This window comes from Salvelinus fontinalis, chromosome 35 (assembly GCF_029448725.1).
Source record: "Salvelinus fontinalis isolate EN_2023a chromosome 35, ASM2944872v1, whole genome shotgun sequence".
In the NCBI taxonomy this organism is placed as follows: domain Eukaryota; kingdom Metazoa; phylum Chordata; class Actinopteri; order Salmoniformes; family Salmonidae; genus Salvelinus; species Salvelinus fontinalis.
In genome coordinates, this window is record NC_074699.1 from 29,489,916 (window position 1) to 29,509,033 (window position 19,118).

A 19,118-nucleotide genomic window follows, 5' to 3' on the forward strand; every position below is an offset into this window, starting at 1 on the left:
CGCATCACCGGGGGCAAACTACCTGCCCTCCAGGACACCTACACCACCCGATGTCACAGGAAGGCCAAAAAGATCATCAAGGACAACAACCACCCGAGCCACTGCCTGTTCACCCCGCTATCATCCAGAAGGCGAGGTCAGTACAGGTGCATCAAAGCTGGGACCAAGAGACTGAAAAACAGCTTCTATCTCAAGGCCATCAGACTGTTAAACAGCCATCACTAACATTGAGTGGCTGCTGCCAACATACTGACTCAAATCTCTAGCCACTTTAATAATTAAAAATTGGATGTAATAAATGTATCACTGGTCACTTTAAACAATGCCACTTTATATCATGTTTACATACCCTACATTACTCATCTCATATGTATATACTGTATTCTATACCATCTACTGCATCTTGCCTATGCCGCATGGCCATCGCTCATCCATGTATTTATATGTACATATTCTTATTCATTCCTTTACACTTGTGTGTAAAAGGTAGTTGTTGTGAAATTGTTAGATTACTTGTTAGATATTACTGTATGGTCGGAATTAGAAGCACAAGCATTTCTCTACACTCGCATTAACATCTGCTAACCATGTGTATGTGACCAATAAGATTTGATTTGATTTGTAAGGGCTATTTGACCAAGAAGGAGTGCTGCATCAGATGGCCTCCACAATCACCCGACCTCAACCCAGTTGAGATTGTTTGGGATGAGTTGGACCGCAGAGTGAAGGAAAAGCAGCCAACAAGTGCTCAGCATATGTGTGAACTCCTTCAAGACTGTTTAAAAAGCATTCCAGGTGAAACTGGTTGAGAGAATGCCAAGAGTGTGCAAAGCTTTCATCAAGGCAAAGGGTGGCTACTTTGAAGATTTTAAAATCTAAAATACATTTTGATTTGTTTAACACTTCTTTGGTTACTACATGATTCCATATGTGTTATTTGGGGAGGCAGGTAGCCTAGTGGTTAGATCGTTGTGGGGCTCAGGTGGGGCTCAAAACAGGTGGGTCTCTGTTCTGAAACAGTACCACACTAGTTCATTTAGCAGACACTTTTATCCACAGTAGTTCATTTAGCAGACACTTTTATCCACAGTAGTTCATTTAGCAGACACTTTTATCCACACTAGTTCATTTAGCAGACACTTTTATCCACACTAGTTCATTTAGCAGAAACTTTTATCAACAGTAGTGCTCAGCCACGCTGAGAGGAATCCTGAAGTTGGCAATAGTTTATGGGAGGCAGTCAGACCACTGTCTTGTCTAAGGTGCACACAGCCAGTGGTGTTGAGTCATACAGGATGTCATTCCTTGTGTGGTGTGAAGGAGGTGGTAAAGAGAGCTGGGTTGATCTTTGTGACAGCATGTTACTTCCAGCCTAATTCCCCTGCAGACCCCCTGCAGACCAAGCCAGGGAGAGGGTGCTCTGGCTCAGGTAGTTGTTTATTTTATTGTATTTTTTTTATTTCGCTCGGCAAGTCAGTTAAGAACAAATTCTTATTTACAATGACGGCCTACCCATGGCTGTGCTTGTCACGTTCTGACCTTTATTTCCTTTGTTGTGTCTTTATTTAGTATGGTCAGGGCGTGAGTTGGTGTGGGCAGTCTAGTTTTGTATTTCTGTGTTTGGCCTGATATGGTTCTCAATCAGAGGCAGGTGTTTTGTGTTGTCTCTGATTGGGAACCATATTTAGGTAGCCTGTTTTGTGTTGGGTTTTGGGGGTGGTTGTCTTCAGTCTTTGTGTGTCTGCACCAGATAGAACTGTTTCGGTTTTCACGTTTGTTGTTTTGTATTTGGAAGTGTTCAGTTTATTGTCTTTAATTCAACATTATGGACACTTACCACGCTGCGCTTTGGTCCTCACATTCTTCCACCGACGAAAGCCGTTACAGTGCTGTAGTCTGTTGTAGAAGTTTACTCTGATCACACGTCTGCACAAACAAACATGTCATGTCTTCTTTCCAAGGATCTATAATTTTCCATTGGTGCTTTTTCATTTGTGCGTTGTCACATTGATATACGAGCACATTTTAATTGATAAATATTTATATTTGGGTATCTTTACTTTAAATGGACAATAAAGGTTGACCAGGTTGCTTCATTCTACATATCAACATTTCATATTTACCTTGCTGTGCTCTTTATTATTTGACATTTATCTAATTCCTCTTCTACAGGAGGTGGATTCCTGTAGTTAGTCTGCAGATTCCATATAACCATTGTTTGTCTTACTATACCATTCATGCAATAACAATCTGCATTGTGAATGTTGATATTTTGCTCTGTTGCCATGGGGAACAGAGTGGAGTGGAGGAAATTGGGTTAATTCGTGAGAGTAAGGGAAGTGGGGGAGGGAAAGGAGGGATGAGAGAGGAGGGGGGGTGCATGGGGAGCACTTATAGCGCAGACAGTGCAGTGCTTACTGGCAGAGGTGGAGTGGAAGGGAATGTGTCTGGACACAGAGGGCATGATAGTGGCTGGGAGCGATGACGGTAGGCTGGCTTAAACACCAGGGAGTCTGGAGCTGGCCAAGGCTTCTTCCTGGCTGGGCTGGCTATCCCCTCTCAGCCCTGCATGCTCTGGAATCTAGAACCGTGCTGAAAACAACATACAGCAGAGGTCTATCACCTTGTTCAGAGGGACTGTCCCTGCTCTTGCATCTTATCATATATTAGGTTTGTGGTTTCGTGCTCACCTTGGCCAAAGGATGCAAAAAATGCTACAACATTATAGACCATCTCTGAAAGGATGACTGTTTGTATATGTGTGTATATGTGCATTTGTGTGTGTTTTTCTCCTCTGACCTCTGTGCTGTGTACTATATCTTCCGTAGACACATCCAGAACATTGGGGAGATCAAGACAGACGTGGGCAAGGCCAGGGCCTGGGTGAGGCTCTCCATGGAGAAGAAACTGCTGTCCAGGCACCTCAAAAAGCTGCTGTCTGACCATGAACTTACAAAGTGAGCAAAACAACAAGGACCTAGTGTAACAGTTTAACTTTATGGCGTCCCCTCGCCCCGACCCGGGTGCGAACCAGGGACCGTCTGCACACATCAACAACAGTCACCCACGAAGCATCGTTACCCATCGCTCCACAAAAGCCGCGGCCCTTGCAGAGCAAGGGGAACCACTACTTCAAGGTCTCAAAGCGAGTGACGTAACCTATTGAATCGCTATTAGCGCACACCACCGCTAACTAGCTAGCCATTTCACATCCGTTACACTAGTATACAACTGGCAAATCAAGCTAAACACAAAATGTGTAATTTTTGTAAGAGCCTCTGCTTCAGTAATTGGGATAATACCCCATTCCCTTTAAGTCAGTCTCCTTATAAATCCTCACTAATTTATATTGGAATGTCCCACTCAGTCTCATACACATGAATCAACCTGATGTCTGAAAACTATGCGTGTATAATATATGAGCTCTTTTGACAGATCCAAACGTCATAGTACAATCACCTATTAAACATTTACAATGTTTTTTATAATTGATGAGATGGTGGTGAAGTGGGTCACGTTCAGGCTGATTCATTATGGAGGTATTGCATTGTGACCGTTCCATTACCATTCTCCAGTTGTTTATCAAGGAAAACACATTCATCAGCTACTGATTCAGCCTTTTAGGCTTCAGACTGTTATTGTTCAATCTATAATCATTACATCATGTGAAATGCTAAACTGATTTGTTTTAGTGAATTTTTTTGTTGCTTTTGTAGGAAACTATACAAGCGTTATGCTTTTCTGCGCTGTGACGATGAGAAAGAGCAGTTCCTGTACCACCTCCTCTCCTTCAACGCTGTGGACTACTTCTGTTTCACCAATGTCTTCACCACCATCAGTGAGTGCCAGGAAATTAGATTAGAGTAATAGATGAATTGGACTTATTTCCTGACTAAACTGTTTTCCTGGATTTGAGATGCTTACTGAGAAATATATTGAAGACAGAGGTAGCTCTTTTTGTGACCATTTTATTTAACTAGGCAAGTCAGTTAAGAACAAATTCTTATTTATAATGACGGCCTAGGAACAGTGGGTTAACTGCCTTATTCAGGGGCAGAACAACAGATTTTTACATTGTCAGCTCAGGGATTTGATCTAGCAACCTTTCGGTTACCGGCCCACTCAAACCACTAGGCTACCTGCTACCATATTGTACTTGACTGAGTGATTTCAGCTTTCCCTCTCTTCTCTGTCCCACAGTGATCCCATACCATGTGCTGGTGATTCCCAGTAAGAAATTAGGAGGCTCCATGTTCACAGCCAACCCCTGGGTGTGTGTGTCTGGGGAGCTGGCTGAGACCGGGGTGCTCCAGGTCCCCAAGCACACTCAGGAGATCACCTTTGAGGTTGGTGCTCCCCTCAAGATTGAATATTCCTGGTATTTCGATAATAATATCAATATATATTCACCTTAACATGACTTTTGCCTTCTGTCGCAGTGCCAGAACCTAGGCAAGCTGACCACAGTGCAGATGGGCCATGATAACTCAGGTCTTTACGCCAAGTGGCTTGTGGAGTATGTTATGGTCCGGAATGAGATCACAGGTCATGCTTACAAGTGAGTGAAATATTTGGTAGCAGCTGCCTTATGCTGGAGATTTCAGTAGCATCTACTCAAGAAAGACCCCGTTGAAGCTTTGGATAACTGTTATATTTTCGTGTGTGTGCGTAGGTTCCCGTGTGGCCGGTGGCTGGGGAAGGGGGTGGACGATGGAAGTCTGGAGAGGGTCCTGGTGGGAGAGCTAGTGACACCAAACTCAGAGAACGAGGACAGAATGTGTCGTACGCCCCCCATGCAGCAGTCCCCTGGGATGATGAGGAGGTTTGTCACCATCTCACCAAACAGCAAACCAAGTGAGTGACCATTCAAATACACTGCAAAAATCGTCATCAATAATAGCCAATAATCTTCATCAAGGGACTACACACACAGCACCAAATGTTGATCTCCTGTTTGTCTGCAGTTTTTTCACGTGGTGTGTTTTAGGGACCACCCTCACTCTGGTCTCTGGTGGATGTTTGACTGAAAAACATTCAGCGCGATTCTACATGTAGAATCGGTTTGCACTCGGTTTGCAAATTATGGCCGGCACACTGTTAAGAGGTGCTAAGTACTCTCGGCTGGCAAATGCTACCGGTGTGTCCATGCCTTTAGATAACTTTTGAGGGTCTTGTGTCTGCTGGCATGGACTGATTTTTTCTTACTCTTTGCAATCATCCAGAGTTGAACACTGGTCAGATCCAAGAGGGAGTGGGAGAGGCCATCAATGGGATAGTGAAGCACTTCCACAAGCCAGAGAAGGAGGTGAGAGACACAACCCCCCACCACATTGTCTATTATTCATCACAGTGAAGGAGACAGTGGGTCCTCAACCTGTACACTGTCTGTACACTGCAGGCAACACTGATCATAGTTTCACTCACATGTGTTCCAAATGAACACTTTCATATGGCCACAATTGATGTGTTGGACCAGGGTACTTTGAAAAGAGACAACATTAGTCACTCTTTTTCTTTCCCTGTCTGTTTTTCTATAGAGGGGCAGTCTGACCCTTCTGCTGTGTGGGGAGTATGGTCTAGTCTGGGCTTTAGAGCAGGTGTTCCAGCATAGCTTCAAATCCCCACGCCTCTTTAAGAATGTCTTCATCTGGGACTTCTTAGGTAAAGCCTCCAATACACGACCATTACACCTGAATATACAGTGTACAGTATACAGTATCTTCCATGCCATGCTAATGGATGAGGTTTCTCTTATCAATGTCTTTTGTCTGTGATTTCTCCTTATAGAAAAGTCACAAGTGTACTTTGAGAGTGCTGAGCAGAGGGAGGTGACTCCAGATGAGAACTGGCAAACCAGAGTACGCCACTTCTGCCGCTTTATGCGGGCCATCAACAGCACATCTAGGAACATAGGCAAGGATGGGAAGTTCCAGATGCTGGTGTGTCTGGGTGCCAGGTAATATCTCCTCTGTAGCCTCACAAACACACTCAGAACAACAGCTATCATCAGGAACATTTGAATGGGAATTCATTGTACAGCACTAAATGTCCTGGTCAAAAGGGCAAATTAGATTGTTTGAGATGTTTTACAAGACATCCACAATTCAACTTAAAGAGAGGTTGTTTTCATTATCTCTCTAATAGCAGCTAGGGTTGTAAAGGGTCGGAAACTTTCTGGGAAATTTTTCATGGGAAGTTAAGCCCTGGAATTTTGGGAATTTTGCTTAAATTCATTTAAAAAAGTTAGCTTATAACAGTGAACCTTTGTTGTGGGATACACAAGGCAATTCTAGGTCTTGTAGCATATTTTGGTTAAACTATCTCCAATTCAATGGAATTGCAACCCTCTGCATGCACAGTACATTCTTCCATCACATGTACAGTGCACTCTTCCAACACATGCACAGCTGATTCTCATGATCTTGCACACTAATGAGATGCTATTGAGCCCACACTACTACACTGTCTGAGCCAAGGACTACATGCTATCTGGTAAGTTTTGATTACAATACTGGATGGGATGAATATATTTGATATGACATACATGAATTTTGGTTAACTAGTAAATAGTAGCCTACATCAAAGTGTGTTTAAATCATTTCTAACCTGTTAAGAATTTCTGCTAGTTAGTTTTTGCTACCATGTGGGTTTTAGCTTCCTTGAGCCTGCTAACAGAGGAGTGTTATTTCACCTGTTTCCATACATGCTTCATTTTTTTCAATGTATCTTACAAAGGAGTTGTTTAATCTAACTGCTTCACTATTTATCTGTACATGGAATTGTATTTGTTTTTTACTCATTTTTTTCTCATCTTTACAGGAAAATGCCACTGATGTGTGGAGACATTTCACTGCAGCTAATGTGGAAGCAAAAGCTGTGTACATTTGCAAATATTGTTCCAAATCAAATGGGAAGAATGCAACAAAGATGCAGAATCATCTGGCCAAGTGCATAAAGTTCCCTCAGCGCTCACAACAAAGAACCTCTGACAAAAGTCCCTCTACTTCTATTCGAGGTGAAAATGATGAATCAGACACCTTATTGATAGCAACAGCTCATGGTTCTCCTGGAATCAGAAGTTTTTTTGACTCAATGGAGGAACGTAGTCAGAGAAATGCTGATGAATGTCTTGCTCGAGCTGTGTATGCAACTGGTTCAACTCTGATGCTCACAGGTAATGTGTATTGGAAGAGATTTCTGAATGTTCTTCGCCCAGCATACACCCCTCCAACCAGACATGCTTTATCTACTCATTTGCTGGACGCAGAGTTCAACAGAGTTCAAGTGAAGGTCAAGCAAATCATAGAGAAAGCAGACTGTATTGCAATCATCTCTGATGGGTGGTTGAATGTTCGTGGGCAGGGAATAATTAACTACATCATCTCTACCCCTCAACCAGTATTCTACAAGAGCACAGACACAAGGGACAACAGACACACCGGTCTTTACATTGCAGATGAGCTGAAGGCAGTCATCAATGACCTTGGACCACAGAAGGTATTTGCACGAGTGACAGACAATGCTGCGAATATGAAGGCTGCTTGGTCTAAGGTGGAGGAGTCCTACCCTCACATCACACCCATTGGCTGTGCTGCTCATGCATTGAATCTGCTCCTCAAGGACATCCTCAAGGACATCATGGCACTGAAAACAAATGGATACTCTATAATAGAGTCAAGGAAATGGTTAGGTATGTGAAGGGTCATCAAGTTATAGCAGCAATCTACCTCACCAAGCAAAGTGAGAAGAATAAGAGCACCACATTGAAGCTACCCAGCAACACCCATTTGGGTGGTGTTGTCATCATGTTTGACAGTCTCCTGGAAATGGCCATATCACAGTCTGCCTATATGGATAGCCCCATCATGTTCAGACTCTGCTTGCAGATGTAAGAGTAGAAATCAGTACTGCCCAGCCCATTTCACTGTTGCTCCAAGCAGAGGAAACTGCAGTTCTGAAATACATCAAAAAGTGTGAAGACTTCTGCCTGAAGCCCATACTGTCTTGTGCAGAGATCAACAAGGCCTATGGTGTCATCACTACCGTATCTCGCCACCTTGGCCTGGATGAGGGCAAGGTTCTTGGCAGTCTGGCGAAGTACACTTCCAAGCAAGAGCTTTGGGATGGAGATGCAATATGGCAGTCGTGCCAACATATCTCATCAGCCACCTGGTGGAAGGGACTTTGTAAATCTGAGACTCTTTCCCCTGTTGCCTCCATCATCCTCCAAATCCCACCAACATCAGCTGCCTCAGAGCGCAACTGGTCCTTCTTTGGCAACACACACACTAAAGCATGCAACAGGCTGACCAATACAACGGTTGAAAAATTTGTGGCTTTTTGAGCCTGACAACGAGCCATCCTCAACAAGGTTGGAAAGTGGCAGTGAAGATGAGGCCTCAGTGTCTGATGTTCAAGAAGTAGACATTAAGGAGGTCCAGGGAGAATACATGGAAGCCTGAGAGGAAGACAACCAAGCTTTGGTTTCTAGACTATCATTTTACAGGTCATTTGGATTGTATGTTGAAAACGTTTTTGGGAGATGCGATGGATCAGTGGGGATCATTCAATATTCCCTTTCTTTTGTTGTTCAGTGAAATCATCCCATGTGAAGAGTCAACTCATTTAATTAAATTTCAATTCGTAACTAAATTGTTTTTTTTATTTCTATTGGAAGGATTTAATCCTTTTCAATTATGTCTACTTATGATAAGGTCAAGGTATATGTTTCTGTCTCCATATGATATGGTAAATATATCCAATGCAAAAAACATCTACATTTAAATGGTATTAATATTAATTTGCATATATTTCAGTTAATACCTATATATTCCCATTAATTCCCATATATTCCTGTTAATTCCCACGGAAGTTTCCACCTCTGAATATTCCCCAAAATGCTCAACCCTAATAGCAGCACAGCATTTATCACTGTGATAACGGCAGGTAGCTTAGTGGTTAGAGTGTTGGGCCAGTATATGAAAGGTTGCTAGATCGAATCCACGAGCTGACAATGTAAAAATCGGTTGTTCTGCCCCTGAACAAGGCTGTTAACCCACTGTTCCTAGGCTGTCATTGTAAATACGAATTTGTTCTTAACTGACTTGGCTAGTTAAATAAAGGTAAAATAACAGAGTGGGAGGCTTTGTCCTCTTTTGTAGTGCTAGGGGGATCCCTCCCCACCTCCTGCTGCTTCAGTCATTCTCCCTCACACTGTGTGTCTACCTATCCTGTTGGGCATTGTATGAGTATGTGTGGAGGTTGTATACATAGAAATACAATTATTTTTATGGTTGTATAGTTAAGCAATAAGGCATATGGCCAATATACCACAGCTAAGGGCTGTTTTTATGCACATCGCAAAGCAGAGTGCCCAGATATTTTATTTAACATTTATTTAACTATGCAAGTCAGTTAAGAACAAACTCTTATTTACAATGATGGCCTACCCCAGACGACGCTGGGCCAATTGCGCGCTGCCATATAGGACTCCCAATCACAGCCAGATGTGATACAGCCTGGATTAGAACCAGGGACTATAGTGACACCTCTTGCACTGAGATGCAGTGCCTTAGACGGCTTTGCCACTCAGGATACAGCTCTTAGCCATGGTATATTGGCCATATACCACAAACTCCCGAGTTGCCTTATTGCTATTATAAACTGGTTAGCGACGTAATTAGAGCAGTAAAAATAAATGTTCTGTCATAACCGTTGTATACGGTCTGATATACCACTGCTGTCAGCCAATCAGCATTCAGGGCTTGAACCACCCAGTTTATAATCCCACTTTAAGCTTCCACACACTAGTTCAAAACATACAGTATATATCCTACTAATTATGACACCACAGACTTCCTCTTTCTCTCTCAACCCTTTGTGGCAGAACAGGGCTTGGTAGATCAAATGCACCTGACACTTTAATGAAATACCTTCTCTTTGTTCTTTGTCAAAAATATTTTTAAGTGGCACATAGCGAGACCAGACATGCCTAAATGCAACGTAAATAATGCCTCAGTCATAACCAAGCTTGAGCCCTTCCTATCCTGTCTTTTAGCAGGTATGAGGATTTACTAAAAAAGTTCCCTGAAGTCAGTCTGGTAAACTTCCTGTTTCTCTCTGCTCTTCCTAGGGACCATTTGTTACACCACTGGATCGCTCTCCTCGCAGACTGTCCAATCACAGTGCAAATGTACGAAGACACAGCACTGATAAAGGACCGCTCATTGGTAAATTCTCTGATCAGAGTGCTACAGACTTTGCAGGAGTTCAACATTACCCTAGAAGCTTCACTTGTCAAAGGGATCGGTATCTAGGCCCTCCTTCGTTCACACCAATTGGACCTGACTAAGGAAGACTGTTAGGAAAACTAAAGATCAATTTAACCTTTTTATGCAGAAAGAGACTTGAACAATTAAGGGACGATTTCTGGCTTATATTAAAGCTACTGTTACATTTGCCATATATTAAGTGCAATGAGCCTTTCAAAATGTGTTGTTATTTTTATCCTCAACAATGTTGCTGTTAGACGTTAAGAATATGTTTTCTATTACGATCCGTGACTTTCACTTTGTTGAAGAAGATAACACACCTGTTGTATACTACTTTATTGAAAGCTAAATATTTTCATTGTTATTGTGAACTGCTGACAACGGCTATATTCTAAAAAGGAAAACAAGGAACAAAAACTGTTAATATATTTTCGGAGAAGAACAGTATTATTTTGATATGTCTGTCAAGTTGCTTGCTCTGTTCTAATTCTAACTGTCATAATGCAGAGCTTGAAGCAAATGATGCAGAAGTATGCTTTATAAGTATGAATATGACATGGTATAGATGTTTGTGTAGGGTGGGAAACTGATTCACCTACATCAATATGACAGTGGGTAAGTTTGGATCAATCCCACTGGAAGTACTGTAGGATGCAACTATTTTATATGGATAACTTGGCCTAAGAAGAGGCTCCTGAATAAGATAATGTAGCGTATGTGTAACGGATGTGAAATGGCTAGCTAGTTAGTGGGTACGCGCTAATAGCGTTTCAATCAGTTACGTCACTTGCTCTGAAACCTAGAAGTAGTGTTGCCCCTTGCTCTGCAAGGGCCGCGGCTTTTGTGGAGCGATGGGTAACGATGCTTCGTGGGTGACTGTTGTTGATGTGTGCAGAGGGTCCCTGGTTCGCGCCCGTGTTGGGGCGAGGGGACGCCGTAAAGTTAAACTGTTACATTGATGCTGTTGACCCGGATCACTGGTTGCTGCGGAAAAGGAGGAGGTCGAAAGGGGGGTGAGTGTAACGGATGTGAAATGGCTAGCTAGTTAGCGGGTACACGCTAATAGCGTTTCAATCAGTTACGTCACTTGCTCTGAAACCTAGAGGTAGTGTTGCCCCTTGCTCTGCAAGGGCCGCGGCTTTTGTGGAGCGATGGGTAACGACGCTTCGTGGGTGACTGTTGTTGATGTGTGCAGAAGGTCCCTGGTTCGCGCCCGTGTCGGGGCGAGGGGACGGTTTAAAGTTATACTGTTACATATGCTAGTGATGCACAATATGTATTCAGTTGGAGAAGTATCGCCATACGGCCATGTCAGTGCTTCACACTTGACACACAACTCTTCAACAGTACAGTACTCATCATAACCATGGCTTGGTAGAAAGTGAATCATTTATAAAATGACAGCCTTCGTGTAAATACCTCTAACCAGTGCATCCTTCTTTCCAACAACTTCTCATTATTCCACACCTGTTCTGCCCATTCCTGGCAGGTTTACAACATGTCTGTTCAGTAGTGAGAATTGAATGAGCTGATTGCAAGTTAAATTAATAATGAGTGGTACATATGGTTGCTATAAAAGGCCAGATTCAAAATAGAGCAAACGATTCTCCTCTGAACTGTTGGCGTTTCTGCTATGCAATATAATCCACATCACAAAAAAATCTACCCAAGATCTAGATGAGAATCATTGGACCTCCTCCATTTTTCTTACTGATGATGAATAACAATAGCAGTTTGATAGAAGTAGGTGTGAAGGATGTCTTTCCTGTGCCAATGTCTGGATTGTGTTGGTTGTACTATTCCATGTACAATCGAAATGAGCATCTTGGGAGATATATTTTTGTTTTTCAATACTGTTGTACATTTGACATAGCCGTATAATGTAGTGTTTACTAAGTGAGGAAATGTGTACAGTGTAAAAAAAACAAATAAAGAATAAAATTACAGAAATGCAGTAATATGGATGGTGTCACTATAAATTGCTATATGGTTATTGATGGTATTGTATATGCCCCCATATATTTTCCATATGAACTGTAGCACAAAAAGAATATAACTTTACCAAGCAGAGAAATCAAACACTGATAACAACACTTGTAACAACAACAAATGCTGGTTTTAAAATGTAAACAAACTCATTCGCGCCATTTCAAATACTTGTTTTTTCTTATCCATTCATATGTTGCTGATACGATGCTTGCTGGGACATGGTGTCTAGTGAGGTGTTGAATACATAGGATTAGACGGAAATAATTTCCATACTCACTACTACTCCCAGAATCCTATATTGTTAAATACCATGCATAGTGTGCTCCAATTGGCTGAACTTCTGTTCAAGCGGACATGTTACACTCCTAATATGGTGTTTCTACGATGGAATGCTTTATTATCATGTTTTTTTTTTATGCTAATGGCATTCTAATACCCAGCTGTATGCAGCAGTAGTAGTAAGGCATGCGCAGTGTGTAAAAAGACAACGGCGAAGATTCAAAGTTTTTGTTCGGTAAGTCCACTGTTATTTTTTACATCATTTGCATTTAGAAATTAACGTAAATGCTAATGTTTTACAGATCTTACATTTCATTTTAGTCTGTCGCGTGCGAACTATATCTGCACGGGGGTCCTTGTAACAATGGGAGAGCATGGATATGGAGCGTGGCGTGGTAGCTAGCTAACGTTAGCAGGCTAGCTAACAACAATAGTCAGATTGCTATTTGGCGCTCTCAGCGGGCGAACGTTTGAATTTAAAGGGAAGGAAACAATATCAAGTATTGTGCGTGTTAAATCTTAAAACAATTCAATTTGAAATTATAAAACAAGCCAGTGTTGCTCAATTCACTTTTTTTGTGCCGCATTTTTTTTAATGACTTCGTCCGCTTTTTGTTTCTTCACTGGAAGGAGTTTTCCTTCCCCGCTTTTTGTTTCGGATTCCCCAAGTAACTGAGAATCACTTTCCTGACAAAAACATATCAGTTCTAAACACAGATAAACGATCAAAATTGCAGCAAGAAAAGCATAGTTAATTTATTACCAACGACCCACTGTTCTAATTTGTAGAGTATTTGTAGTAGCCAAGTTAGCTAGCGATGGCGTCATTACTAGCGGTTGCCAGATGCTGCCATTCTATTTTGGTGGATTGCTTGCAAGTGGCAATGTGCCCTTGGTGTATTGTAATCTACTAAATTGAATAGCTAGCTTGCAAAACTGGGTAGATTTAGTTGTGTGAGTCTGTGCTCTAAAAACATTCAACCAATTTCATCCTTTGGTTCCTGTCCCGCGAGCTTTGTTTAAAAGTGCTGTCCTCCAGTCGGAAACAACAAAAGCGAGATGGGAGTCGTTGCCTACAACATTAATTGTGTGTGCATAATAACGGGGACGTCTAGCTAGATATAAGTTAACACGGTGGCTAAGTGGTTGTCATTAATCGGTATAGTAGTTTGCAAGATTGATAAAAGGTGTATCTAAATGCAGAAAGGAAAGTTGTTTTTTTGTGTGTGTGTGCGTGCTTCGTATAGCACATTTTGTGTAGTTAAAATAGGTTAATCGTCAATAAATATGAGAAAGCCTGTCTCCGCGCGAAGTTATTGATAGCTGAAATTGTAGAATAATGCTTCTAAATGGAACTAACTCAATGTTTTGACCACATGTGGTGACCCGCCCCTTTCCACCAGGGGAACGCTTTACAGCAGTAACGTTAGTGCTATTACTATTCTGCATTCAATGGATGGCATTCCTTTGGTAATCTATTGGTTATTTCTCTGTAGGTTTCCCATTTATCATCATGTTTGGTTTTCACAAGTCTAAAATATATCGCAGCCATGAAGGATGTTGCATTTGCAAGACCAAGTCCTCCAGTTCACGCTTTACTGACAGCAGCAGATATGAAGAAACCTTCAGGCTATGTTTTGGGTAAGCTTTAAGTGTTAATGATAACATTGCATATATCAAATACTTCCTATTTGTGGAGTATTAAACACTACACACTTATTTCTGTATTGTATATTCTAATTCATGTTAATGCAGAGTTTGCGCCAATTTTTGTCCCAGTGATTGTATGCCATAAAAGGTTAAACAAGGGATGGTCAACAGATTGAATTGGGAAGATATTAGTAACTAGTCTAGGACTGATTTAGTTTTTTTGCTGTCTGGAGGACAACGATGTTAACTTTGCAGTGCTTCAGAATATGATTTCATATATAAGTTAAGTTTCTGTCTGTTATGTAAAGATGTTTACTGATTTGCTTGAGGTGTTTTTGTTTTCATTTCCTTGATTATTTATCAAGGTTGTCAGAGGATCGTGTGGGAGACATCTGCAATGCCTGTGTGCTGTTAGTAAAAAGATGGAAAAAACTGCCAAAAGGCTCTAAGAAGAACTGGAACCATGTATGCACCATCTTGTTATTTTAGTTCAATGAGGATTCACTGTGATTTTTCATGTAATTGATGCTGTGTGGAAGTTGAGTGATTGACATGTATTATATGACATTAGGTTGTGGATGCAAGAGCTGGGCCTGGCTTCAAGCTAACCAAACCCAAGAAGATGAAGAACAGTGATGGGAAGAAGAAAAGCAAACTGAATAGGCTTCACAAATTCAAAAGACAACGTAGGTCACTTGTTAAATCAACAAAATTATATAATATCTAAACCTTCAACATTTTTAAACCACTGAGTTTTACTGCGTGAGTCTTTGTTTCACTTTAGTCACTAGGCCCTACTTGGAGGATCCAGGTAGACATGCCGATGTTGCCTCAAACATTTACTGTGAGAGAATACCGCCACAAATGGTCCTGTTTGTCCTTTCAGACTCTGATGCCCACAGCACGACCTCAAGCATGTCTCCATCCCAGTCCCCCAGCTACGAGTCAGATGACGGCTCAGACATTGAGTCCAAACAGAGGCGCCCCACTCCTTCTGTCTTTTCCTTCCTGGACCGTTCTTACTGGAAAAGGTATCTCAATGAAGTATATGAAATTGAAGTCTGTCTGGAAAATCAAAATTTAATTTAGTACTGTAATTTGTCTGACAATTCTGCAAAAATGATTTGCTTTTTGGACAAACTATTGAATGGATACTTCATCCTCTTCCCTGTAGGCAAAAGGTGTGCTGTGGGATTGTATACAAAGGGCGTTTTGGTGAGGTGATGATTGACCCACGTCTCTTCAAGCCCTGCTGCAGCTCCAAGAAGCAGGAGACGTTGGTTCCCATGCAGGACACGCACCTTCCTGCAATTCACCCCCCGCCTCTCCCGCTACCAGAGGCCCTGAAAGAGGACTGGTGATGGCTCTTGAGCACCCTCTTGGGGTGACCATGACACCCTACAAGTTGTCTCCAGTGGCAGACTACCCCCCAAAACCATTCCATATTAGTTCACTGTGCATTTAGATGGCTAAATGATTTTCCTATTTTTGCTTTGATATGTGTATTTGTTATTTTTTTAAACATATAATTAATTTTCTTGTCTTTTTTTTAAAGAAAACTAAAAATAACCAAAAATTGTTTTTAAATGCATTAGTTGTACTATTTATAGGATGAGGCAGAATTCTATTTGGCCTTGAAGGGCACACTATTCAGGTCTGATTAATTTGGTTTGCAACATTTAAAGCTTCTTTTCTGTGTTACGGTTCCCAGCATTTGTATATATTATGTTATTTTTGCCAGCATCCAGACCTGTTTTTTTTAATGTTTTATTTTTATACAGCTGTCTAATTGTCAATGAAGTATTCTTGTGCTGATATGCAAGACTCCACCAGCTAGATTTCTAAAACCAGCTTATTTGCGTTGATGGCGTGGACATTTAAAAAAAAAAACCTTCTTATACTTGTGTTCCCCTGACACTCAAGCAGATTTAATTCGATTTATAGCATCTTAATATATAAAGGGTTATGGGCTAAGAGTATTTAGGGGTATTCAGTGAATTTATACGGTATGAATGGCCTTTTAAATGTATACATGCATGGTTTGGCAAGCACTGAGTAGTATTGTACGTTGTCAGATGAGTAAACACTCCGTAACATGAGCTTATCCATTGCTTTTCCAGCAATTACATGCAAGTGAATCACGATAGATTGAGTTAGACCAAGCATGCAGAACTCATCTCTGTCTTGGAATGAAAACCAGCAATTATTTATTTGTAGTCTTCCATGAGCTGAAAATGCACATTTTTATAACCATATGTTGAAGTGTTCTTGTATATACACTTGGGAGTGTTTTGGCTATGAGAACTATTTTAAATTACAGGATTGAAAACTCATATTTTTAAATCACTAAATGTGTACAGATGTGGAAATATTTAGATTGAGGCATTATTTTATGGCATCACTTGTAACTTATTAATTGGCCAATAAGTGGCTAGCTTAATCCCCAAGTTTGTCACAACGCTCCAGGAGGGTTGTGTTCGCTAAGGCACAATGCAGCAAAGCTTTTGCAACCAATTATGAAAATTAGCTATGTGGTGTTGGACAACTTCTAGCAGTAACACAGTTTTGTGCCTGCTGAATACCACCCATATCTTTGTCCTATGAGATGAGTTGAAGGCAAAAGCAGTACTTACACACTTAATGTTCTGTGTTTGTTGGCATGTTGTTATTCTGTTATTGAACGTGTATTTTATATTTTACAGAATCAAATCAAAGCTGAGACTATGCAGACATTTTGAATGTGAGAAATTACCAAAATGTTAAAGGAGCAATGTTTGTAAGTCCATCTCTGCCTCTTAGCAAAATAGTTTTTTCAGCTTTTCATTGTTTTAAATCGATATTTCATAATTATGATGTGGCTTTGCCTCAAGCTACAACATGCGTTTCTGGTTTGTTTTCTATACATTTCTGGTCAGTGGTCGAGTCAAACCAATCAGATGTGTACCTCTGTTAAATAATGCACAGTTTTGCAGTAAGTGACATGAATTATTATCAGTTTGTTGTCAGACATGCAGACAGGTAGCCTGAGTGCCAGTCTGTTCTGTCATGCCAACTTGTTACTCATTGTCATGCCAAACATTGTATGGCTTGACAATGATATCAGTGGAGTTTGCAAGAGCACAAACATCTGGCACCTGGCTAGTAGACCGGGTGTCCTGTTGTGCAAAGTTATTTATTTGCTATAACTGAACTAAATCAGTAGAATGGTTTGTGTCAATATACTGTATAACCTTGGTTTTCAAAACAGTTAATTTTGTGTATCAGGTTAGTTGAGTGTTAAATCTTTCTGTGATTCTTAAATACTGTCATTAAAAGGAGAGCTGCTGCTTTCTTTTATCAAGATGGAAATTCTAAACTGTTTTTGTATATAGTGAAATGCCTATTTTATTGGCGTTTGCATGGCACATTTGATCATGTGTGCCTGATAAGAATGAACATTCCTTTTACATCATGAAATTCAATCTGTAATGTCATTTAATATTTATTTATTTCAAATCCATTTGTATAACTGATGCTGTTAATTGAACCGTTAGGACCTTCAAGTCATTTTCATTCTGTGCACTTCTTTCTATTGTATTTTGTTTTTGGCTATATTGTTATTCTGTATCTCCACAACTACATTAGTTCTGTCTTGTAATAAAACATAAAATATCCTTTTTAGGCCTGCGTGATCTCATTTCAACCGCTAGATGGTACTCAAACCGTAACACGTTGTGTAACCATCGTAGAGATTGGAGAGAGTGTTGGTTTATATTAAAGCAATGAATAATGCATTTTATGAGTTACACTTGGCCGCCTTTTTTCACTAGTTCAGTATAATAACTCAACTACAGTATTTTAATTTCGTCGCCCGTACTTTTAGGTAGTGACATATCTGACAAATGCCAACCCTCCTTGTGAATGTACGCCTAGCGCCTCACACAGGGGAGCAGTGCGCAGAATCAATGATCACAGGTAGGCCAACGAGGCATAGAATGTCTGTTGCCTAAACCTCTAGTAGCTCGCATGAAGGCTTCTTCAATATAAAGCCGTATTCACGTCATGCTAACCTAGGCGGAAGGTACCAGAATGAATTAATACGAAGCTCCACGCAAATAATTTACTTTCGTTTTAACTCAGAGGTCCCGATATTCCAACATGACATGAGTGCGGCATAAATCCATCTTCCAATGTCGATTGCCAAATCAATGTCCCGTTCAGCTCAGGTCGGAATCTCGGAAAATATCCGACTTGCTTAAACCACGTTTACTTGCTAGTAAGAACTCGGAAATGTAAGACTTGCTTACTCGTTGAATAAGGATGATCCCGAGTTTCCCACTTGGGGACTATCACAATCAATCAATAGTAAGCTCTAAGCATGTCATTTACGTTCATTTGAAATATTTTAAGTTACTTTTAACTCGGGAGGTTCCTTGTTCCGACTAGCACGTGAACGCGTCATACTCGTTGTAGAAAGATGATACCATAGTTTCCCACATGAGAAGTATCGCATTATCAACCAACAGTAAGCTCTGCGCAAATAACTTACATTCCTTTTAACTCGCAGGTCCCGAGTTTCCAACATGACTTGAACGCTGCAAAAGGCTAGGCCTAGATCTTAAATTAAATTATATTCACTTGGATACAGAGGAGCGCGTTTCAACGCAGCTGTGCGTGCGCTCCTATTTCCACAAAACAGACGGATTTCAAAGGATGGCACTTTAATCGCCGACAAAGACTCTACACAAGTATGGAGCAGTCAAGTGTGAAATACAATGGGATAATTTATGGCCACCATTATTTCGAGGATTTGGCATTCAGAGTTGCCCGATTTTTACAACAGGAGGATTAAAAAGAACATAGAACAGGGCACGGTGCAGATTTGCGGAGTTAAACTTATTTTACAAAGTCAGGCTTTTATGGAATATTTTGGGAACCGCTCTTTTCGTC

General features: G+C 40.9%; 2 protein-coding genes across 5 annotated transcripts in view; both read left to right on the forward strand.

The window, feature by feature from the left end:
- The window catches only part of LOC129834699 (DENN domain-containing protein 5A-like), a 64,471-nt gene extending 52,242 nt beyond the window's left edge, over positions 1–12,229 (forward strand). For 3 of the 4 annotated variants that reach the window (XM_055899920.1, XM_055899921.1, XM_055899922.1), the window contains 9 exons: positions 2,829–2,957; positions 3,717–3,838; positions 4,201–4,346; positions 4,440–4,558; positions 4,673–4,854; positions 5,223–5,305; positions 5,538–5,661; positions 5,788–5,956; positions 10,133–12,229. In XM_055899920.1, the coding sequence (XP_055755895.1) occupies positions 2,829–2,957; positions 3,717–3,838; positions 4,201–4,346; positions 4,440–4,558; positions 4,673–4,854; positions 5,223–5,305; positions 5,538–5,661; positions 5,788–5,956; positions 10,133–10,316 (1,258 nt within the window). In that variant the 3' untranslated portion in view covers positions 10,317–12,229. Of the gene's footprint in view, positions 1–2,828; positions 2,958–3,716; positions 3,839–4,200; positions 4,347–4,439; positions 4,559–4,672; positions 4,855–5,222; positions 5,306–5,537; positions 5,662–5,787; positions 5,957–6,819; positions 7,016–10,132 lie in introns of all 4 variants that reach the window. The other variant, XR_008756292.1, reaches the window with a different exon arrangement.
- A 416-nt stretch (positions 12,230–12,645) lies between these two features.
- Positions 12,646–17,842, forward strand: LOC129834700 (SIN3-HDAC complex-associated factor-like). The gene is made up of 6 exons (XM_055899923.1): positions 12,646–12,774; positions 14,036–14,180; positions 14,555–14,654; positions 14,761–14,875; positions 15,076–15,220; positions 15,364–17,842. Exons 2-6 carry the CDS (start codon positions 14,053–14,055, stop codon positions 15,548–15,550), a joined length of 675 nt encoding a protein of 224 aa, XP_055755898.1. The 5' UTR covers positions 12,646–12,774; positions 14,036–14,052; the 3' UTR covers positions 15,551–17,842.
- Positions 17,843–19,118: the final 1,276 nt, after the last annotated feature.

Coding starts and splice junctions, on each gene's coding strand:
- LOC129834700 (XM_055899923.1), top strand. CDS start 14,053: ATGTTTGGTTTTCACAAGTCTAAAATATATCGCAGCCATGAAGGATGT. Junction 14,181..14,554: donor ACCTTCAGGCTATGTTTTGG/GTAAGCTTTAAG, acceptor TTATTTATCAAG/GTTGTCAGAGGATCGTGTGG. Junction 15,221..15,363: donor GACCGTTCTTACTGGAAAAG/GTATCTCAATGA, acceptor TCTTCCCTGTAG/GCAAAAGGTGTGCTGTGGGA.